We start from the raw sequence: 25,442 nt of genomic DNA, 5'->3' as shown, positions 1-25,442 counted from the left end.
GACTATATTTCTTCATTGTCTTAATATTGGCCAGTCACTCTTCGGTGTTTTAAATAACGCTCATTGCAATTCGAGTGTGTCCTGATACGAAACTATTTACAACACGGGGCACTCCAGTATACAACCAGTGCCCCCCTTGACATGAAACACGCTGTATCTAATATACAATATATATCTACGTGCTATAAAACCTGGATCGGCCGAACATCAAACATGCCCATCGAATTTTGGAAGGCCTCCAATTACTTTATTGTTTTATTAGATTGTTATCTATAAAGGGCCCAGATTGAAACACGCGATACGGTACATTATTTGGTTAATTGTTTCAACTATTACACAGCGATATTTACAAGGTCTACGGCTTTGTAACAAAGATAACTTGATACACCGAAATCTGTTGCCCGTCTTTATGAATTAAATGCTTCACGTTGCGTGTACTAGTATAACGTTACTCCACCGTATTGTTTTGTCTTCCGCTTAAAGTACGCTAAATATTAATATCTCCGCTCAACCAATACAATAAACAGGTATTGCGTTCGACACCATTATCCTTTATTGCAAACCATTATAGCATATCACTGAAATAGTGAGCTGCCCGAATTATCCCGTAAACAAAAGAGCATGTATATATACCGTTTCTCCTCTTTCATCTATGACGTCACTGGAATGTTGGTCAACTTTATAGAGGAACTGCAACAATGCCCAAAGCGTGTCGCGGTTCGCTACCGGAAGAAGGGCGAGCAACATCCGGGTCACTTCGAGCTGCTGTTCAATGGACTGAAGACCTAAAAATACCGGAAATAACATGATTATGAACTTATACGCAGCAAAGTGAACTAGCCTTTTTGCGTCGATGAAATACGGTATAATGCACTAGTTTTTTTCCAGCTAAGGCCCCCCAAAATAGGTCCGTTTCTGGTCTCATTGGAAAAAAACAGGGTCGGTAGGTAGTTTTTTTTCGGGTACTAAAATGGAAGGCTACTAAAGCTTATAATAATAAATCCATGTAGATATATGCTTTGTTTGCTTGATATTACATTTTATATAAACGAAAATAAACGAATTTTGTGTTTACAACCCCAATAAAAAGTTGAGGGTCGGCGCCGATTCGGGAGACACGGTCGGGCGACCCGAAACGGACCTATTTTTTGGCCTAAGAGTGTTTAAAAAAGGGGTGAAAAGCTTAACAGACAACCGTTGTTACAATATAACATTTTGTTGAATACGACGAACAATTTAAACATACCAACATTTGAGTGTGTTATGTACGGTTTTATGACTACGTGGTTCAGCTTATAATCCTGTTAGGTAGGGTTGATTTTCAAGATCAACACGTTGTCAATCCTTATATTGCAGTGTAGTTTAATACGCGAGATCCAAAAGGTCATACTTATCGGTATTTTATGCAAAGACCGGTTAGGAATTAAAAGGCCTAGACCTAAAATATTTAAATGCAAATACAATTATTTATCTGTTCATATGAAACATAATGCCGTTTATTTTACAAAAAAGCCCGTGGTAAAAAATACGTCGAATTATGTTAAAGATCGAAAGCGCTTGGCGCGAAATGATTTTTATACTCGCTTTGAACGAACGAAAGAAGCAAACTGACAAAAGTTTAATTTACAAGAATCAAACTTTATCACGTACATGTACAAAAAATGAATCGATTGATAATAACAATTGTTATCAAACCATTGTAATCATTATCCTCGCCAACATTATACTCGGCATACTTTACCTCTAGCGGCAATGAGTGGCGAGTAGAGGTCGCGCGTGAGGAGAGGCTCCGGGAGGTCCCGGAAGTACTCCTTTAGGACAGCGCCCACCTCGTGCGGATTGTGCGACTCGTTGAGCTTCACGTCGAGTCCGGAATCGAACTCGTCCCTCAACTGTGTTGTCCGCTTCTTGGAGGCGCCCACCCGGAAAATCCCTAATACCCGTAATCCTGTGGACGAGCAGCACACATATTCATATATAAAAATAAGAAATGTAACACAAGTTGCAAAACAATACATAAAACACTTCAATGAAAATATCTGCATTTGTTAAATTGTAATATACATATTGTCAAACTGCACACAAACTTTACAATTTATAATTTGTAATACGAAAATACATTTTCTACGCAAGAAAGAAATTGTATGAATTACATTTTGAGCAGTGAGATTTTCATACTGGGTGGTAAATCTATGGGTGGTATTTTGTATTTAACACGATCACAGCTAAAAATATCAAAAATCATGATATAAGTAATACTAACTTGGGGCCTTAAGCATACAATACGAAAGTGGCCTATGAATGAGATACAATATTCCCTTGGGGAAGTATCATTTTTATTTTATCAGAAAAAAATGCGCGAGCCGTAACATATTTTTTTTTATATAATACAGACTTTAAATGTTGTAACTTTACGCGCTTCATGTTCAGCATAGTTTTTTTTCCACATTTCTATCCAAATAATGTGTTTTCAACACGTTAATATTATCTACCAGTTTAAGCTGTAATTCAAATATTTTTAGAAAACAGAAATAGTTCCTTTGGGTGACGAAAAAGCACAAATTGCTATTAAGCCCAAAAACATGGAAATCATTTTGAGCAATAAAACATTAAAAAAATAAACAAGCATACAAAAAAACGTTGCATTTAATGTATATACAGATATACAGTTCACTTTCTTTTTGGCACGTTAAAAAATTGCCATGCGGTCCTATGTTAATTCAACACTTCCTGTTTGGTGCATAGAAAATACAGAAATGGAAACGTTGTCTAAAATGTTTTCTCATGCGTGTAAAAAAAATGTGCGTAAATACGACATACCGTAAGACTCGATGTGATTAAAGCAGACTTTCACAATGTGTGGGACCTGGGGCGGCCCCGTTGCGTATAAAGGGACGTTACTCTGACCGGAAGTACTCCCGCGGAAGCCTGGCGAGGCGTCTACGAGACTAGAGTTTGGGCTCCGTCCGCTCTCGTTCTCTGACAGGGAATCGCAGCTTGCATTCCGCTGCAATCAAACATTGGAAAAATATATAAGACATGTTTAAGCACTTAAATGATTTACGGAAAAACAGCATAAAAAATCTATACTATATAAATATATACCATTTAATTGGAAACATGCAATCATTGCAAACATCTAGGGAAAGTTTATCTAATACAATTACTGAAGAATCATGTTGGTAATAAGAGTAAACTGATTGAATCGACATCAACGGTGGCGAAATACTATAATGAAATATGTTTTAAATATTTGATTGGTCAGTTTTACAAGATTTAGTGTTGGCCATTTCTTAAGAGGCGTCAGGAATTTTAAATATGTTCTGTACATGAAGGGATTATATTGGCGCCACCTTACTTTCTGACTCTCCGTGAACGAGTTTCCGTGAGTGACGCAGTTGTCCAGGGAGCCCTGCGAGGAGCTAATTGATTTCCGGCTATCCTGACGGTGCAATATAACGTCAGCGTCCCTGCGTTCCTGTAGCGTTCCTGAGCTTCTTTTCCGTTTCAATTCAATGTCATTTGCTATACACTTTTTTAACGGAATTCCGAACACTAATCCTGACCTATGGTCTGAAATAAACAATTGCATAAAAATGTTACCTGCCTAATTTTGTTATTAGATAAATACTTCTATGTACAAATAAAAAGCTTTATATATATATGGATTTTTTACCATCATCATCGTCATAATAATCATACTCGTCATAATCGTTATAATAATCATCATTATAATCACAATCAAAATCAAAATGACAATCACCATCACCATCATCATCATCATCATCATCATCATCATCATCATCATCATCGCCGTCGTCGTTGTAGTAGTAGTAGTCGTCGTCATCATCATCAGCAGCAACAGCAGCATCAGCAACAGCAGCATAAAAGGGTAAGGCAACAATCTTCACAAACGTAATGAGCGCGCGCGCGTGTGTGTGTGTGTGTGGTGTGTGTGTGTGTGTGTGTGTGTGTGTGTGTGGTGTGTGTGTGTGTGTGTGTGTGTGTGTGTGTGTGTGTGTGTGTGTGTGTGTGTGTGTGTGTGTGTGTGTGTGTGTGTGTGTGTGTGTGTGTGTGTGTGTGTGTGTGTGTGTGTGTGTGTGTGTGTGTGTGTGTGTGTGTGTGTGTGTGTGTGTGTGTGTGTGTGTGTGTGTGTGTGTGTGTGTGTGTGTGTGTGTGTGTGTGTGTGTGTGTGTGTGTGTGTGTGTGTGTGGTGTGTTGTGTGTGTGTTGTGTGTGTGTGTGTGTGTGTGTGTGTGTTGTGTGTGTGTGTGTTGTGTGTGTGTGTGTGTCCTCACCTTTCTCCCGATCTGCCAGTCCGTGGATTAAGCCGGTTAGATTGGCGGACTTGCTGCGCTTGATTGACAGCAGATGCTTCTTCCGGCGGCCCGACTCCCGTGTGTCTAGAAAACATACGACACTGTGAAAACGTATATTCATCATGGAATTCAGCGTACTCGAGGTGAGCACTTTGATACCCAAAGGAATGAAGTATGCACGTGGTGAATAAGCATATCGCTAAATAAAGGTAGGAGGCATTTGCGAAGTGAATTCTTCGATACATGAAAGAATGAAGAATTTACTATGTGAACTCTACAAAATATAAAGGAACGCAACATATACGGCGCGAACACTTTATTAATTATAGTTTTAACTGCTGTTTGATTTGAATTTTGGTGATATATTGTAAGAAATTTAATTAACACTTGAATACGTAGTGAATACCTCTGAGCTAAGAGTGGCGTTTGAGCTCATTGAACCGGCGTAAGAATTTGGTGACCCCGTCTTTATAAATTGTTTCGTGTTCGTCTAGTATTTTGTGCTGTGTTACTCAGTCTTTCGATTGGTACTTGTCATTAACAAAGAACTATTCTTTAAATAAGGTTTCTACCCTGGTTGTTCAATCGAAGTTTCACGTTATTTATGTAAGAAATATTAAGAAAGTGATTGTTTGCAGCCTCACATTAAAGGGGCCTTTTCACAGATTTTGGCATGTTTTGAAGTTTGTCATTAAATGCTTTATATTGATAAATGTAAACATTCAATTTTTAAAGCTCCAGTAAAAAATCAAATATAAAATTTAAAAAGGGAAAAAAGTAGCCCGCGGCAGGGCTCGAACCAGTGACCCCCGGAAACCTTAAGTAAAAACGCATTAGCCAACTAAGCTATCCTGCCAAGCATACATTAAGCGCGTATTTTATACGTTATATAAGCAATCTTCGTAGTTTCACAAATTTAAACGACAACAACAGAAATCTCCAAATTATTCAATCGTTTCGCGTTGCAACGCTTTTTAATTTTTAGGTTTTTAAATCGTCAAAAGATGCATATAATGGCTATATTAGACCATGGCAAATGTTCAGTAATGCTGTTTCCTCACAAATATCATAACTAAACCGAAAATTTGCGAATCTGAAACAACTTTTTTCAATTTTGTCAATTTACCAAACCGTGCAAAGATCCCTTTAACCCGGTTGTTTCGGTGAATGTTGAAATGAAACACGAACGATCTTAAAACCAGAAGAAAATATTAGCACCCGTAATGCGTATTTTCCGTCAATAAGTAGGCGTATTATCGTAACTCAGGATCAAGCTTATAAGTGACAGGAAAGAATGCGGTTAACTGCGCGAGGGCTGTCGAGGTAAAATTAGGGTAAGATTCGCGATTATATAATGATTATCTTGTAATTTCTTGTAATTACTAGGAATTTATTGTCGAGCTATGCGCTTTCAAATGACATGCGAACCAAATTCATTCTAGGCGAGTTTTTTAACAAAGATTCTGAGAAACAAAGATTGGTTTGTGAAAAGGTTAATGATAGTAAACCGGTAATCAAACGTGATTATAATACACTATTATTTAACCTATTTATGCCTAGGGGACTCTCCCATCCTTGTAAATTGGATCAATTTATTTCCAAAATAGGGATGTATATAGAGTATATTTATTTCTATATTCAGAGTATTTCTTACAGAAACACATTTAAGCAAACAGCGTAGACCCAGATGAGACGCCGCTATGATGCCAAGGCATTTTTTCTAGACGCTAGGCATTATGGGTTAAACCATCATCGTTGAAAGCCCGAATGAGCCTATCAGTATCATATGAATATAAAGCTGGTTTACCAGCAATCAAGCAATCGATCAAGAATTGAAATTTCATTGTATTAATATATTCGACCCATTTTTAGAAGCAGCCTGATTATATTAACAGTCATTAGATTCGTTTTACATACTAGTAAATACTAAAATTTAGGACGAAAAAATTACCGCACAGGTGTTAAATCATTCAAATGATAAATTGCCCTTCTTTGATCCCCTGCCTACGTTTACCACGCACATACCAGGGTCGCGTGGATCCAAGCCTTTTAAATGCCCTCCTCAACACAAAAAAACTTTATAATCAACGGCGAAATTGTTTTATTATTGGGCTGGTCGCATTCCAATCGCGGTCATATTGGAAAATTTTCTATTTATACCATCTGCCGATATAATTGTCCGGTAAGTATGTTGAATAGGTACTTAAAAAAGATCAATAGCGGAAAAGTCACTATATATAAAGTATAATGATAAAAACCATGTGACCAATCCAAAAATGCAACGATGCCCTGGGGAGCATGTTCTAGGCCTACGTCAACATTAGTCATTAGTTCTTTCAGCGTCGGGTGAGGTTTATTCAGCTCTACAATCGCGTATGGGGTATTGAAATGAACGAGTTCATTACAAAGGCGTTTGTTTAAAAACACCGAGTCAGTATTGGTAAATTTATTACCAGGTTTGTTTAAGTTTGCCGATTTTTGTGTGTGATTTTTATTTAATTATAGTAATAAGATGACTTATAGAAGCAGACATGATATTGTAAAGTGTAAAATTGTATACATCTTATTGTATTTGAGCAATGCTCAGGGAAAACCGGGTTTAATGCATGTTTGTAAAGTATACTCCCAGAGTAGCCTGTGCGAAAGTCACAACTTAGCCCTATGCGGAATGCACTTTCCGCTGTTCTGGAATGGTTCGGAAGTCTCTTCAAAACGACAGTAAAACTGCGGCAAAAGTGTCGCCACAGATTAACCGGTGCTTACTCAAAAGGCTAATTTAGGACGCTACTTTTCGCAGATGCGTTAAGCCCTGTTTTCCCAGCGCGCGCGTCACATATATTTGTATTTTTTGCCAGATCTTTCACAGCCAAAATGGGAACTGCAGACTGATGTCGTCGAGCTGTTTTACCACCTTGATGTAAAATGTCATTTGGCGATCCAGGCAATTTAGATTTGATCAACATAGCCATCGGTCGCCGACCAAAGGATTGTTGTGTCGTGTGTGAGAATAACGAGGATAATTTATTCTAAGATTTACGAACACACATTAAGCACAATCATACGATTGAGGTGATAAAAATGATTGACGATTTAGAAAAAGTAGATGATTTACATTTTTATTCATTTATGCGACCGGTTTTATGTTGACATTATTTAGTATTGATTTCCACTGTTAATGATTTAGTGTTAAGAAATAAACCCACTTATACACGTTTTATGTGCTTTTTGCTTGTTGATGCGATTAATTCAACGTACTAGAAACCCTCATTGTCGACTTGATGATCGTAAAATTTCTAGGTTATATTATACTATCACAATCACATGAACTGAGCTTATTCGAAAAACTTTGCGTTTCCAAATCAAGTGCCAGAAAAAGTAAAACATGCCTGAAAATGTTTATTTGTATTTACTGTAATTATGACCCTATGGTTGGTATAGAAGACATCATGCGTCGTCGATGGTTCGTTAGTCGTTTACAAATCATAAGACATACTCACTAGAGACTTAAGTTTTACGCAATCTTTGAAAAAAATTGTGATTTTTGTCAAAAAATCTTTGGCCCTTACGATGATGGGTCAGATCGGACCAGGTACACAAGAGATACAGTCCTTTCTTATGATAACTACCAAACTACTTTATGCAGCATACATTTTTGTTCGCCCAATGTTGATCAGGCTTGCACATTCTTAAAAATAAGATTGCAAAACCCCAAAGTTGATTGAAGTTCAAAACTTTAGTAAATGGCAAACCTTGAGAAAAGGACAAATTCTACTGCGATTTTCATTGTTCCCTTGTTGGAGAAAAAAAATTCAATAAGTTTGTCTTTTCGTAAGTTAATTTAACAAAAACTGGCAGGGTTTGAGCATGACATTAAAACATTGAACCATTATACTAGGCGTGAATTCATATGTATATATATTAATAACATTGTATTTGAAAACTTCATTAATTTATACCTTTAGGGACGATCACGGGGCAGCCCAGCTCGACATCCTGCAACTTCCGGAGGACAACTTTCTGGAGAGCAAGCCTCTCCGCCTCGGACAGCTGCAGCAGGCTCACGGACCGCAGTACCACCCGCCGCCCGCTCACGTTGCACCACGAGCAGTTTCCCTGCAAACAAATGAGTCTCGCTCCGTGAACATGGGGTTTAATGCATGTGCGTAAAGTGTCGTCCAAGATTAGTCTGTGCAATCCGCACAGGCTAAATAGGGACGACACTTTCCGCTTAACTGGATTTTCGCTAAAGAGAGACTTCATTTAAACGAAAAATGCGATAAAAGGCAGAAAGTTTCGTCTCTTATTAGCCTGAGCGAACTGCATATGCCTATCTGTGACGACACTTTACGCACACGCTTTTATCCCCATTTTATAAGAGCGCAATAGAAATTGCGATGTACCACTACATCTACACGGGTATAAACCGAGACCTTGGACCTTGTATGGTTATAATATGTTAGTATTGAATTTCAACATACACGTCTTCACTGTGACTGAAACATAAAAAAGCACCAGTACAAACAATTACTCTCGGCAAAAAATAAAGCCTGTTGTGAATGAATGAGCATCTAGGAAATATATAAATTATAACGTAAGTGATGCTACTGGAGAAAATCTAGTTCCGATACATTGGTGATACTAGTAGTGAAACTGTTGTTCGATACATTGGTGATACTAATAGTGAAACTGTTTTTCGATACATTGGTGATACTAATAGTGAAACTGTTTTTCGATACATTGGTGATACTAATAGTGAAACTGTTTTTCGATACATTGGTGATACTAATAGTGAAACTGTTGTTCGATACATTGGTGATACTAATAGTGAAACTGTTGTTCGATACGTCGGTGATAGTTATCGTGGATCTCTTGTTCGATAAATTGGTGATATTAAAGGGGCATTTTCACAGATTTTGGCCTGTTTTGAAATTTGTCAGTAAATGCTGTATATTGATAAATGTAAACATTGGATTAAAAAAAGCTCCAGTAAAAAAATCAAAAATAAAACTTGAAAATGAAAAATAAGTATTCCTCAGCAGGGCTCGAATCACTGACCCCTGGAGTCCTGGAGTAAAGTCTACCACTTAGACCACTCGGCCATCCTTCATCATACAATGACAGATCTATGTATTCTATACTTTATATAAACAATCCTCGTAGTTTCACAAAATAAAATGGCAACAACAGAACTCTCCAAATTATTAAATCGTTTCGTGTTGCAACACTTTATAATTTTCAGGTTTTTAAATGTTCAAAAGATGCATATTATGGCTATTTTAGAGCATGGTAAATATTCCATTTTACTGTTTCCTCAAAAATATCATAACTAAAACGAAAATTTGCGAATCTGAAACAACTTTTTTCAATTTTGTCAATTTACCAAAACGTGAAAAGGCCCCTTTTATAGTGAAACTATTGTCCGATACATTGGTGATACTAACATGGAAACTCTTGTTCGATAAATTGGCGATAAATTGGCGATAACTTGGCGATACTACTTGTGAAACTCGCGTTCGATATTAATCTGTCTATTTAGAACTGAGTTTTAACCCACTATGTCTGATCGTTTTATAATTGTTTTAATATTTGTTATTCGGTCGAGCGCATTGCACTTAAACAAGAAGTGGATTGCATCTTCCACTTCACTGTTTTTGCACAATTGACACACTTTAGTGATTCTATCTACCAAATGATACAAAAATTATTCAAGTATGCGCATATATCCGTTATTCTTGAATTTCGCGATAGGATTTTTTTCTGAACATAATTTAAAAACGCAGTTTGCACAATTAAAACTTGGTTATTATTAATATCGCGCAGTCGTTTGTGTAAGTATTCACGAATAACACGTTGATTAAAGACATGCAGTGCAGTATTTATGTATTTGTGACGTTTAAAACGGAGCCTAATTGACTATGTATTTTAAGATCACTTCCATAACAAGCCTGCACCAATTCATCCTGTTATTATTTAAATCCTTCAAACTATCATCCTACTGACTGAAAAATGTCGTACCAAATTAGCCTCAGGGACGACATATTCCGGTTCAAATAAATTTTTCGTCGAAATGTAGCTCTTCTTAACAAAAATCCAGTCTTGGTGGAAGGTGTCGTCCCTAATAAGCCTGTGTGGAGAGCACAGGCTAATCTGGGACGACACTTTACGCACATGTATAATGCCCAGTTTTCTCAGAACACGACTCATACTAATGTAGATTGTTCATATACAAATCAGATACTGAATGGGTAGATAAAAGCTAGGTATTGCACTATTTATCTGTCATTATCTTAGTTACATCATCGATAAAACACTACCGCTGGAAGAAAACAATACGTGTGACGTTATGCTTCCTTAATATTATAGTTACATCAGAAATAGCACTTTAGACATATAATCAGAGGGAGACATCTATGTACCCTTAAGGTGGGTACATAAGCGAGTCCGGTGTTTCAATTATCATGAAGCAGTCAACACGGTAATGATCTCAGATTCTAATTTGATATAATCGCTGATTTTTTCTAGCGATAAATTTCAAAATAACCGCTATTAAACTATCCATTAATAATTTATGCAACACACAATGAATTGCGAATTCTGCATGAGTGCAGCTGAGCATTGCAAAATGCAGTTCTTGTTACAATTCCACAAATAATCGTTAAATCATATTCTCATACAAAACATTCTTTTTCGGTCTTACAATCTCGTGGGCTAATTAATGAGCATCATAATTCTCAAATAATCACTGATATTTATATATATTTTTTATAATATTTAATTTTTAATGTCATTAATATTAGATAAATAATGACAAAATTGTACAGTTGTAAGTTGATAAGCGTCTATAGTTATTGCCTTTCGGTAGTAATATGATAATGCTAATTATGTAGTCAAGTTATGTTCAGTAAACAGTTAAAGGATTTTGCAAAATAATATCACATCATCAATTCAACATTTCAAGTGGCCGTAAGAAAAAAATCTGAAAATGAGCCACACGCAAGTGTATAAACACACAGTTTTGTATATATTGCATAACTGGGTGGCGCTAATAACAAGCGTATTGCTTAAAAATCATAAGATACAACGGGTATTTAAAACTTCATAACAACCCCAAAAACAAGAGGTAATCTGAATCAAACGAGTACAAATAACCACAAAATGTGCAGGAACGTTTTAGAATACTATAACACCGGTCTTCAGATGATCTGCAGAAGTAGCCAGAATCAAATGCACTTCTTTTTTTATTTTGCAGACTTGAAAGCACCAAACATCGATTCCAAAAATGGTGTGCTCCATTTGCTTTGCGCTGTACGATATAGTTCACAGTATAGTAGTTGACATCAAAATTTACATAGCTACCAAAACACGGGAACAAATAGTATTATAACGGGTAATTCGAGTCGTCTTGTACAAGATGAAATTGCATTAAATAAAAATCGCTCGAAATATATCTCTGCCCATAGAAAATGTGCGTATACTATTTACCTCGTGTTTGGCTCCTTTTATGTTCTGTATGGGTCATTTATCACTTGTCAGTAATAAATACGGATTTCATGTTAATTAAGATATCATATACTTTATATTGAGACATGTAATATATCTACTTCGCAAAGCTCAATACCTTAACAAAAAGTTAACCGAAATGTGTAATTGGAAAAGAATAAATTCATCAGATAAAACGCATTTATGGCCACAATACTTTGTAGAAATATAATGGATTATAAAGTACACGATTATTGTGAAGTCGTAAATTATGAATTGAGCTCAATCGTATGGAAGGGTACAATTAAATGATCTGTTGGCGTGCTAGCTTCTTTCTTTGTTAAAATATGCACCTGGATAATGACTTAATTTACTCGATAGTATTGATATCTGTGGTATCTAACTTTTCGTTTCGTTGTTATTATACGGTATGGCCACAATATAATGAAAAGCGACAATTTTGTATTGGCGTTATATTAATGTCAATGCGTGCTTTGTCACATAACAAGCCTCGGCATGGGGCTAATGGGATATTCTCTTCCTACCGTTTTTCCACGATTGCAATCGCAAGTATTCGCAGCATTTACTGTCCAAAGATCCGCATTTCTTTTCTTGACGCGTGGTACATGTATTGGGGAAAACCGAGCTTTGTTAATGTGCTTAGTGTCGTCACCGATAAGCAGTCCGGACAAGCTAATCGGGGACGACACTTCCCGCCTAAACTGGATTTCCGTTTGGCAGAGACTTCATTCACACAAAACAAATTCCACAAAAAAAGCAGAAATTGCCGTCCGTGATAAGTCCGTGACGAATATAATGAAGTGATACCTTTAAACTTGTTAACACTTCGATCGATTTGTAACTTGAAGTCTGCTTGTCGTATTGCTGGCTGCAATTGTACGCCAACTATTTAATGCAGAGATAATATATTTTACATATATTTTTATTCTGTAATTTTGTTTCTATGTATGGTTCTATTTTTGAAAGATTTCAACACTGACTGAATAGTATGGACCTATCCACTACCTACCAGGCTATGTACCCTGTCTTTCTGCGCCATCGCCAGTTCCTTGGACACTGAGAATAGGAAAAGAACTGACAACTTGCAGAAACATATATCAGAGCCGCATGTCTGATTGTCTAAGGTAGTTTGTCCAAGGATTTGAAATACACTTATCAGATTAGGCAACTATGCGCTTTTATTAACCCACTGGAATATTAATCCATAATAGGTCAGCTCGATCCGTGGTTCACAAGGAACAATTTTTTACTTCTTAAAATGCAACTTTAACCTCTGGGTGTGAACATATATCCTGTGCTGTGTTTCACACTCGGAGGAAACTAAGACACATCCCTTATTTGTACGAATACTTTAATAAAATTATCCAGGCATAAATACTACACAATACCAAGCAAGACACTATAAGTAATATCTATGGATTCCATACACTGATGCATCTCGTAGAGATTCTTTCAGGACTATTCCGTGAACAACAACGAGGTTTTGGACCCATTTCAAACACACTCACGGCACATCGCATCACAAATCAACGTGTCGCTAATGTCTGTGACTAGTGACGTTTACAATCTTACTGAACACATATCTTCCCTGACATCCACGGAGATGCAACGCATTCCGGCGGCAACACGGCGTAAACAGCCGTACTCTTGGCAAATTGTTCCGCGAGTTATTTCAAACATTAATGCAACACTAATGTTACGCTATCTGGACTCCTTATATACCATAATTTATATAATGTTTTTGATGGCAAAGTTTAAGACATGCCTTTCAGCATATGCAGAAATTCATTATACTAAGCAATTTGACTTAAAATATATTCGGCATTTCTGCTTGATCTGAGCACTGTTTAATTATTTCTTATTTAAATGAACAATTGTATCGTGCATTCATTGTTTTAGTTTAAAAGACCTTTAAGTCCAGTTAAGAACGTGCCATCCATTATCTAGTCCTCAATTGCGTAGAATAATGATGATGTTGGGCTGTTATAATTATGCCATGATGGGTTCAATACATTTTGATTTCAAATTAAAAATTAACATGTTTTCATTAAAATCATTTACAGAAAAATATCGTATTCTCCGTTTCATTTTTTATTTCCCAATTCAAATTTTGAAGAAATTATTTTTATTGTTATTTTCCCCCTACAAACATAAATGTCAATTGTTTCGTTAAACGACTAATACAAAAACTCTGGCCTAGGAATGATATTCTTCAAAATAGAGATTTCCGTGTAAGTATTAACTTGAATGCTGCTTAACACATATGCTTTTTTCTTTATAAACGCCCCAATACATACCACATAATTCACACTAACATCTGAAATTCCTCCCCTCTACTCCTTTCTAACGGTTAGTTCTGGCTTGTTTAAAAGCAAAAAAAAGGGCGAAACACAACAAAACAGACAACAAACAACGCCTTTAATGTGTCCTCATAAAATGCAACTTTATCACATACTGTAGAAGCATATTAGTGAATGCCAACGACAGAAAAAAAAGTTCTAGAAATACTCGTTTTGTATATTTGAAAACAATTTGAACATTTCCTTTGATAATTATGTTGTTTTCTTGATTTGTTTTCTTTTCATCAAATAGCTCTCACCGGTTTTATTTGATGTATGATATCGTTTAATTTTCATTAAACAGTGCCAATTGACAATTTTTATAACGATCGATTTTTCACAAAGTTGACGATCCATATATCTCTCTGCTGGACATTAGTGTAATGTCGACATCAATTAAGATTGCCCATAGATACTGTTAATGGACTCGCGGTCTACAAAGCCAGAGCCGTATGGTCTATTAATGGTCAGTTTGCCAAAGTCAGTCCTCGCAATTATTCATCACTGCCCTAGGGCCAGAGCAGTTATTAATACGAAACGTTCTGCTATAATTTTGTCGTGTACACACCAAAAATGCGTACACGGTAAACCTGATAGACTTGCCCCGTTAACTAGTGTAAAATAAGCAAATGCGCGTTGATATACATACACATTGAAAAGGGCTACGTTGCAACTGGGTATGAAATGTTACGATCCACATATAATCTCTCTTATTGCATGTTACCAATCAGAATTTTTTAGGGAGCAGGTTACTTTCTACAGAAAAATCAATGTCGAACATTCGTTATAAATACATAAATACGGGAATTGAAGCCAAATTTATCGTTTAATTCTTCAGTGTAGTATGATTCATACAATGCTAGAGCGTTATATCAACCACTAGTTAACGTATACCATATTTAATAAATATAAGCTAGATAAGTATCATGCGAACTCATTGTGAACTAGAGTAAACGTATTTCAAACCATGATATGGTCGTGTGCCAATCGTCGGAACATCCTGCCAACACAAACCCATTATCTGATCTGGGAGCCACATAAAAAACTCTGTACTCGTAACAATATTGTCAACCAAACAGAAGCGAAGTGTCACCAATATTTTGGTTTCGTAGGTTGGATCTGGCGGCAGGTTGCCAGCGTATCTCGACAGCGTGTCGATCCAGTGGCGCGACACAAAGCGCTACAGCACAATACGGCTGTCACATACGTCAGGCGAAGATTCATAAAGATCCCATATTAGAACTCGGCTGCCTCGGGTAGGTTAAAGTGAGTGACCCATTACGACATGTGTGCACTGTTTGTTAAAACTGGGTGCAAAATCGTGCATTTCCTGGTCGTTTCTCATCAAACGTCGCAATTGCCATACACTTATAATATTCTGTTATGCATTCCCTGGTCGTTTCTCATCAAATGTCGCATTTGCCATACACTTATAATATTCTGTTACTTTGCGTTACTTGGTATGACAAAATATTTTCGACCCTTACGTTTATTTCATAGTTGCGTTCGATCATTATGAGAGACGCAAATGCTTTTATGCATGAAATGACGTCGGCAACAACATAACAATAGGTGGAATAATTAATACATTAATTCATATTTAAGTAATTTATTACGAAAATCGGAAATCAAATACGTAATATTTGTGTACCTGTTCATGTATACTCATGATTCTAATGATAAAACTAGAAATGGCGCAGCAGAGGCTGACGCGTATCCCCACGCCGCATGTTTAACCCAGAGGCGCCCCATGGACGGTAATGGGTCCATGCATAGTTGAGAGTGACCGTATTGTCATAAGAGAAGTTCAGTATCAATTAGAAGTGAATCGGTGTAGAAATGACGAAATTATAGTAAAAGACAATTGTGAGTGGGTGTGGCCTATTATGGGCGGGGCGCCCCAGGCTTGGTTAAGGGGCCATACATAGTTGAGATTGACCGTATTGTCATAAGAGAGGTTCAGTATCAATTTGAAGTAAATCGGTGTAGAAATGAAGAAATTATAGTAAAAGGCAATTTTGGGTGGGCGTGGCCTATGTGGGCGGGGCGCCCCATGGTTGGTAATGGCGCTATGCATAGTTGAGATTGACTGTATTGTCATAAAAGAGGTTCAGTATCAATTTGAAGTGAATCTGTGTAGAATAAAGATATTATTGTAAAAGGCAATTTTGGGTGGGCGTGGCCTATGTGGGCGGGGCGCCCCAGGGTTGGTAATGGGGCCATGCATAGTTGAGATTAACTGTATTGTCATAAGAGAGGTTCAGTATCAATTGGAAGTGAATCGGTGTAAAAATGAAGAAATTATAGTAAAAGGCAACTTTGGGTGGGCGTGGCCTATGTGGGTGTGGCCTATTATGGGCGGGGCGCTCCAGGGTTGGTAATGGGGCCTAACATAGTTGAGATTGACCGTATTGGCATAAAAGATGTTCAGTATCAATTTGAAGTAAATCGGTGTAGAAATGAAGAATTATAGTAAAAGGCAATTTTGGGTGGGCGTGGCGCCCCAGAGTTGGTCATGGCGCCATGCATAGTTGAGATTGACCGTATTGTCATAAAAAAAGGTTCAGTATCAATTTGAAGTGAATCGGTGTAGAAATGAAGAAATTATAGTAAAAGGCAATTTTGGGTGGGCATGGCCTATGCGGGCGGGGCGCCCCAGGGTTGGTAATGGGGTCATGCATAGTTGAGATTAACTGTATTGTCATAAGAGAGGTTCAGTATCAATTTGAAGTGAATCGGTGTAAAAATGAAGAAATTATAGTAAAAGTCAATTTTGAGTGGGCGTGGCCTATGTTGGCGTGGCCTATGTGGGCGGGGCGCCCCAGGGTTGGTTATGGGGCCATGCATTGCTGAGATTGACCGTATTGTCATTAGAGAGGTTCAGTATCAATTTGAAGTGAATCGGTGTAGAAATGAAGAAATTATAGTAAAAGGCAATTTTTGGTGGGCGTGGCCTACGTGGCCGGGGCGCCCCAGGGTTTGTAATGGGGCCATGCAAAGTTGAGATTGACCTTATTGTCATAAGAGTGGCTCAGTATCAATTTGAAGTAAATCGGTGCAGAAATGAAGAAGTTAATGTAAAATAACATTTAAAAAAATGAGTGAAAATCTCTGACCCGGCCCCGCCACAACCCCCATAACGTTTGACCCAGGGGTCAGATCAAAATTCCGTCACTGTCACCGTCGCACATATGCTCATAGCTACCATGTATGTGAGTTTCAAGGTTCTAGTGCTAATAGTGTAGGAAGAGCAGGTGGCCAGGACGGACGGACAGACGCACATCAATACAATATCCCCACTTTTTCCCGTTTTGTCTCCCATGTGCATTCAAATAAATTATTTCAATAGAATTTACATTTAATTTCGTGCATAGTAAATAACCAACCACTTATGTATCGTTTTGCATATTTGTATTTATTGTAGATTCACGCATGCATTAAAATGTGCGGTTGAATGCAATGTATGACTATCATGAATGTTGGCAACAAAATAATGGTAATAATCTACTAAATTATGATCTTAAATTACCCACAAAGGTATACACGTTTACACACTGATAATCACATATTCTCTGTTTAAAACCGGATCGCCATTTATGGGAAATGAGAGCTGTCAACAAGACTGTAATTAACATTCTTAGAGGCGAAAGATGAAAAGACCAACAAATTAATAAATCATGTGTGGTTTTGTAGTAAATTATTTTCGCGTTACTACCGCGGGACTAATAACACACAACTATGGCTGTCAAGCAGATGGGAGTTCCTACGATGACCAGTGGACCATTTAACATTTCATAGCGAAAAATACGTTAGCAAAATATTGGCAATAAGTATGCGCCTATATGATCAGTTTATGACTGGACTGTAATGTCGGCTCGACCTTCAATGGTGTATTGTATTATTAATAATCAAAGATACCTTTTTATACATGTATATGGTATATTTAAACAGCTGCCAGTATCGTTTAAAGTATTTTAAATTGGTGGTCGAGTTGAGTCGTAAAGCATTCAGTAAGTCCAAAATACTTGCGGGTATCTTGTTGAGATAAACGTACAATGGCAGATTGTCCGAGTTATCGTGGACACTTTTATGGGGTAGTTTCAGAATAATAAAATGTCCTCACTCCTTTGCCAGGTCAGAGTTGAATTTTATTGTTAATACCCAGTGGACAGTACTCCGATGCTTTGTGGAGTCGTTCAGTCCAATATTGAAATGTTCACATTATTATAATTATGTCACACTACTAATATTATTCGTTCCTTAACTTAAAACAATAATTATTATAATCTTTCTTAAAGGGACTCACTCACATCTACATATTTATGTATTAACAACATTAACAATTAAGATTGATCTAAAGTAATTTTTTAATACGTCCCTTGTGTGCTGGTACAGAGTACTCTCCACTTATACTTTTTATTAGAGGGCTGACTCGAGAAAAGGTTTCGTTGGACTTGACATCTTCGGCTACACCTATTCAGCAGATTTATTACAGGGGCAAAAATAAGTCTACGTGGGCTGCTGCTCACCGAAATAACAGGCGTTCTTTTCACGAAAGAGCTACTTTTTCACGAAGGAAAACTTCAGCAAAGCAAGCAACACTGCGATGGAAAAAAAGTTGTGGAAAATAATATAGTTTAAGAGCAGTGGTTAGGAGTTGAGCCATTGAAAAGAGCGATATCAATAAAGCAGTCATCAAGTCGACCATAAATATCGCTATGAAATGTTTTCAATGGTACTTGAACATTTTCAAGAGTTTGGTACAAGAATGAAACAGAAACATATGGCAGGTATGAAAACATTGCCAGATTTATTATTTGAGAAATATTCAATGAACAGTTTTGCAAAATCTATGACTCATACCCAGAACTATTTTTCTCTTATTTACCTGGACACCATTCTCCTGGTTCAAGTATGTACAGTTTGTAGACGGATGGATGCGTATATTTAAAATATCACATTCATTAAATGGTATGTTATTTTTGCGTCGTTCCTCCTTTTTATAACGCGACTTGCCACTAACATTTTCGTGACCCACTAACTCTTACAAGGAAATGGAAGATGAAACAAATAAATGGATGTGTCGACCCACACATTTCTTCCTTAGTATCCGCAATTTGATTTCGGTAACTAAATTCACTCAAGTACATGCTTTACGTTACTTGATACGTACTTTGTCAAATCAACTAGTGATTCTACGTGACCTATAAACCCTTAAGATACTGTGCCAGTCTCTTTGTTAAGGTCAACAAGACGATGTTAAAGGGGCCTTTTCACAGATTTCGTCATTTTTTAACTTATTCATTAAATGCTTTATATCGATAAATGTAAACATTGGATCGTAAAAGCTCCAGTAAAAAATCAAGAATAAAATTTAAAAAAGGAATAGAATATTGCCCGGACCAGGTTTCGAACCAGTGACCCCTGGAGTCCTGCCAGAGTCCTGAAGTAAAAACGCTTTAGCCAACTGAGCTATTCCGCCGAATACACATACGTGACGTATTTTATACCTAATATAAGCAATCTTCGTAGTTTCACAAAATTTAACGACAAAAACAGAACTCTCCAAATTATTCAATCGTTTCGCGTTGCAACGCTTTATAATTTTTAGGTTTTAAAATCGTCAAAAGATGCATATAATGGCTATATTAGACCATGGTAAATGTTCAGTATTACTGTTTCCTCACAAATATCATAACTAAAACGAAAATGTGCGATTCTGAAACATTTTTTTTCAATTTTGTCAATTTACCAAAGCGTGAAAAGATCCCTTTAAAGAAACGCCTTGTCATGTCACTACGGTTGCTACAGATCGGATGGCGGGGCCGGTTTTAGCGGTAATGTATAGCCTTCTGTCACGCAATGGCAGTCCGCTTGGACTCTTTTATGTATGAATTTTAAATCCGTCATAAATACCTGAAATAACTTCTGTTCTGTTTTAAACTGGGTGTGTTAAAGCATAACAATGTCCGAACATTGGAATGTCCGAACTCGGGCATACTCGTATTAAGAGGGCCAAACGCGCTTTTAATCCCGATAAATTGATAACAAAATGTATCAACACACGTATAGGTGTAAAGCCATAATCCTCTTATATAATACTCAATTACGATTCCAAAATCCAAAATTCAAACAAGAACTGCTTTTCGTCTCGACTAATGTGAATGACCATTCGCCATATGATTAAAGAGTGTTACATAAACAAAATGCATAAATGCGATTTATTGACGGTTGACTCGACTTCAATAGATTCCTGTTTGATACTATGGACACCAACATTGGCCCACTAATCGCGTGATATCTTTACAGTTTATTTTTTCGTCTAATGAAATATAATAACGCTTAATACAAATAAACCATTGTATATTTATACATACATATTTTCAATTGAATATACAATTAAATACATAATGTGGGGGAGGGGGGCTTTAGAAGTTCCTAAATATGCAAATGTGTGTACACACATGTATACTTTTTATTATTGTTTAACTATGTGACAAAAGTTGTGCAGTTATCAAATACCGATATATCCATGTGTAAGATTACATTAACTTTTTTATTTTATAATACAATATTCATTACACATGGACATGGATAAACCAACTTATGTGGTGTTTATAATTAGTTGCTACTTCTATCCTATTGTTTTCTTTACACCCGGGCGTGACTCAACCTTGTTACATTCCATGTAATAAACACGCATGTTGCACAAGCTGCATTACAAATTGTATTCACATGAACTTCCCTTTGCGATGTTCAAACGATACCATAATCACTATAGGTCGTGATTAGGTTACAGCAAAATAGGGCGTATTCGACTAAGATTGGCGTCTCACAGACAGCTGTGTTACGTTACTTGCTTATTGTGGTCCACTTTCCATAATGCAATTACTGTATTTAATTGACCCGCGTTCTTTTTTTTAGGTTACTCCAACAGCCATATCTCAATTGACAAATTATGATTCCAATCGCAATTGTCCTATGTCCGGGGTAAACCCATTTAATATGCATAGTGGACACTCCCATCCTTCTAAATTGGATAAATTTATTTCCAAAATTAGGGATGTCTAGTATATTTATTTCTATATTTGGAATATTTCTTACAGAAATTCCTTTAAGCAAACAGCGCAGACCCTGATCAGATGCCGCATAATGCGGCGTCTCATCTGAGTCTACGCTGTTTGCCAAGGCCTTTTTCTACACGCTAGGCATAAATGGGTTAAGTTTACGACAACTTTCAGCCTGCAAGATTGGCCTTCAGTACATCGCGTAAAATCAAATATCCACTTATGTCCACTCCAGTTCTCGTAGTGATACTGCGCACATATTTAAGGAGCAGGAAAGTGACCGTTGAATGCGAATCACACCCTCAAAAGGGACCGTTCAGTCAGACCAAATGTGTGGACGGACAAGTGCACGAATCCGCTGACAAGACTTACCGTAAGCGTTGATACATACATGGTCATAAATGAATGGGGCATACATACACTAGTTGAACTGCGAAGCGATTGACATTCAAGTAAGTTTTCAAGACATATTTAATTATAAAGTTACTTTTTTATAGATAGTTAATTGTTAAATTGACCAAACACACACGTCTCGGCAGACTTACACTAAATGAACACATTGGTTAGGTTGCAAATACTTCACGCAATATTGATATAAAGTGTACAAATACTTCACATAGCATCAAGCTCGCCAAGAATGCTATTACGTATAGTGACAAGTTCCATATTTCAATGTATCAGTTATAACCGCCATGTAACAAAAACTGGAGACATTTTATCTCCATCAAAAGTCATCGAGATAAGAAAAAACCTTTCATATTTTTCATACAAAGCCTACTCCTTGCTGTCACACTTGGAGGAATAAAACAAAACGTACACATGCTATCGAAGACTAACCGATATCTTAAGAATCGTATTGCCGTTTATTTAAGATGACTGATAGGCGCGATTGTGGTTCATGGTATGTATTAAACAATGCCGACTACACACAATCCGCCGGGTTTTGTATCTCGATGTTTACAGTGTATCAATGAACTCCAAAATAAAAACATTGTCTATCGTATCTTTGAAGGTATCTTATCATCTATACTTCACATCTTAAACCTAAAACCCAAAGATGTGAGGTTAAGTTAACGAAAACGTAAAGACGTAACACAAACGTAATTCCCTACGATTTTGAAATAATTTATAAATTTTATGAAAATGGTGATCGATGGCGATGATGTGTCCGTATTGCTTTTTATCATCATTATCATCTTCGTCATCGGTTTCGTCACCTCCTCGTCCTCACTTCTGTATTTTAGTCCTCGCCATTTTTCACATACAAGGTGCAGTACCAGTAGTCGTCTTTATTTCTTGCATCAAATGATGATGCCAGTTAAGGTGATAATGTCATGCACGATACCGAGACATATAATGATAATGATGATGTTTATACTACAGAATGCGGATACAAAGTCGTAATGAAACCCCCATATAATAGTACATGCAAAAGCGACTTTATCGAACTAGCTCCCAACGGAGCGTAAAGTAATTGACATACACCATTAAAGTCAACAACGTAATCATATTTACCGATACAGCTCTATAAGAAAGCAACAGTTTCAACGTTAAATTTATAAATGCTGTAAAAATGTATTTTACACTCGATGGTTTATTGAAATTTTTAAATTTCAAACGAGGTAGGACCCTGAAGCGAGTAACCGAATTCAAATGTTCGTCAAAGTCCTCCATCTGATAGCAAACAAATGTCATGGTAACTAGTCCGTATCATATGTACGCCTTTATTACGTGATAAAAGATTTAGGGCGAACATGTAATGTAGATACTTCATGAGTGTATAGTAAGTATGGTGTATGATTTGCTCTTTAGGAAGAGAACAGCCCCGTGCTCATGATAAAGTTTGTTCACACTTGTGCTGTATGGCTGCGCTTAATATAATTTAGTGGCGACAGTACATCGCTTGTTCCTCAATCGGAATATAGGTATGTACAGCGCAAGTGTGTACAAACTTTATCATGAGCACGGGGCTGTTCACTTCCTAAAGAGAAAATCATACATCATACTTACTATACACTTATAAATGTCTATCCTATTATGAACACATACATTTAAGATGCTCGTAAATATTTTAACCCTTCAGCAGCAAATTAGCCCTACGTCAAATGTAGCACGAAACTAGAAACAAGCGTTTTATTTATTACACTACCCGGGGACCTATTTGTTTTTATGGAGGTTCACGCACTAGCGTTCATTCGACCTATGCTAGGTGCTAATAGAGAACTGTGCTTGCAGTTGACTTCTACAGTCTCTGATTCTTCTGATTATTCGCTCTTATATTTGTAATGAAATAATGCTCTGCGTCAGTGCATTGGTTTATATAAAGCATATTATCAGAATACATGTATATTAGCATACGGGCTGCAACGACACAGGGACAAGTGAACACAAGTTTTAATGAGAGCTCGGGAACTGGATTGTCTTGTCGTCCAAGTTCTATAATTATAACGAGACAATACCGGTACAGCTGCCCTAAACAAACCCGTTGCAGCCTGCAGTCACGACAGGGCAGGGTTTACACCCCGAACATTCCCCTCGCTTGTCGACTCCATGCACGACACGTGTTTTGGCAAAGGCTAACGTATCAAAATGGCTTGGAGACATGCATTTCGTGCCCAGTGTGGCGGATTTTGTTTCCAGAATGGTATACAACAAACTACCACTTCTCACGTCTAACATATGTGCAGCATGCAAGAACACAAAGAAAAACGTCTTTTTATTTTTTTTCACTATGTATAATTTTGAAAATACGAGGTTCAAACGTTATCAATGAAATGGACTATTCGACATCTAAATAAGCAAGTCATTATTATTTCTTATGTTTCATCCGATGCTCTCGGTGAAGAGTCAATTATTGAATATTGCATTCAATATATATTTGTTTCTATTCGTTCCTAGTATCGGTAAAGATTAAAAATATAGCCTCTTCTATGTACCAGACTACATTTTTATTTTCATATATCATTTTACAATAAAAATCTGTTATAAGGGCTTTCTTATATTATTCTTGATTGAATAGCTGGTAATTTCGTTATTAGTAAACTCAGTTGGCAGCCATACTGGTCCACGTAAAATATTTTCAAGTTTCAACAAGATTCGAACAACAACCTGAATTACAATAAATTTATAATTTCCAGTGAACGCTACCGCAGTTTCCGAAATGTGTATTTGTCGAATATTAACGTGATTAAAGAACAACCAAACTGGAAATTAATGTATTGAGTTTCATCGGCTTACAACGATGAATTGTAGTATCGCATTACAAGTAAATGGGTCTCAACTGAATACGTATTTAATCTCTTCTGTTGTGTGGACATCTAACCATCCGAAAACGCTCACAATACCCAGTCTAACACTACAAGATATAAAATTTAACGCCTCGCTGAAATCAATGAAACATATTGAAAAGGGAATGATAATAGCTTTCATATCAACCTAACCGACAGAGCTCGGAAAAAAGTGGGTCATGCGTTACGTCAAGGGGCAGAATAGGGCCTTGAGGGACACCAATGTATTACTAGTCATAATTTAGCTTAGCTCTTTGAAAACGTCGCGTTATGAATGTGCTTCAAGTGTCGTTCCAGAATAGCATATGCAGTGCGCACATGCGATTCATGGATGGCGCTTTAAGCTTTTATGGTATGCGTAGTATTTTCGCTTAAAGAAAGTCACTTCTTAGCGAGAATCCAGTTTAGGCGGAACGTGTAGTCCCTGATTAATGTGTGCGGACTGCACAGGCTAATGGGATGACAATTTACGCAAATGCATTAAGCGACGTTTTTCCAGAGAGAGTCTTGCTATAATAATTAGTTGAGACTATTCAGAACATTATAGATTTGTTAGGAATCATTTTTAATGACATCTTTTTCAAAAACAATAAAATATGCGAACGGATCCTTTTAATTTAAGCGATGATGTGAGGGCGAGAATAACTAATAATACCGTGCCAAGTTATAATAGTTCTAATAGTTCATATTTCCAATCGTGTGCCTATGCAGGATTTAAAGCACCTTTGTGTTCATCATAATTATTCGCCAATAATTGTAATTGTAATTGCTATTCATTGCTGGCGAATGGAACGTCTGTGCGTGAAAAAAATTAGCCGATTAAAAATACAGTTCACTCAGTCGTGCTACAATCACATATTGGGTCTTTGTCAATTATCTCCTAGAGTAATCGGAGGTCTCATTCAACATCGAGACAGCTCTCCTGATAACA

General features: G+C 37.0%; 1 protein-coding gene across 2 annotated transcripts in view; it reads right to left on the bottom strand.

Annotated features, from left to right (window-relative positions):
* The window catches only part of LOC127875878 (rho GTPase-activating protein 6-like), a 50,889-nt gene that overhangs the window by 4,631 nt on the left and 20,816 nt on the right, over window positions 1-25,442 (bottom strand). For both annotated transcript variants that reach the window (XM_052420614.1, XM_052420613.1), the window contains 6 exons: window positions 8,275-8,431; window positions 4,298-4,402; window positions 3,359-3,573; window positions 2,821-3,007; window positions 1,742-1,948; window positions 634-785 (listed from right to left, as the gene is read on the bottom strand). In XM_052420614.1, coding sequence (XP_052276574.1) covers window positions 634-785; window positions 1,742-1,948; window positions 2,821-3,007; window positions 3,359-3,573; window positions 4,298-4,402; window positions 8,275-8,431 — 1,023 coding nt within the window. The remainder of the gene's footprint in view (window positions 1-633; window positions 786-1,741; window positions 1,949-2,820; window positions 3,008-3,358; window positions 3,574-4,297; window positions 4,403-8,274; window positions 8,432-25,442) is intronic.

The sequence above is a fragment of the Dreissena polymorpha genome, chromosome 4, assembly GCF_020536995.1.
Source record: "Dreissena polymorpha isolate Duluth1 chromosome 4, UMN_Dpol_1.0, whole genome shotgun sequence".
Classification (NCBI taxonomy): Eukaryota; Metazoa; Mollusca; class Bivalvia; order Myida; family Dreissenidae; genus Dreissena; species Dreissena polymorpha.
This window is presented reverse-complemented; position numbering and strand designations above follow the sequence as displayed.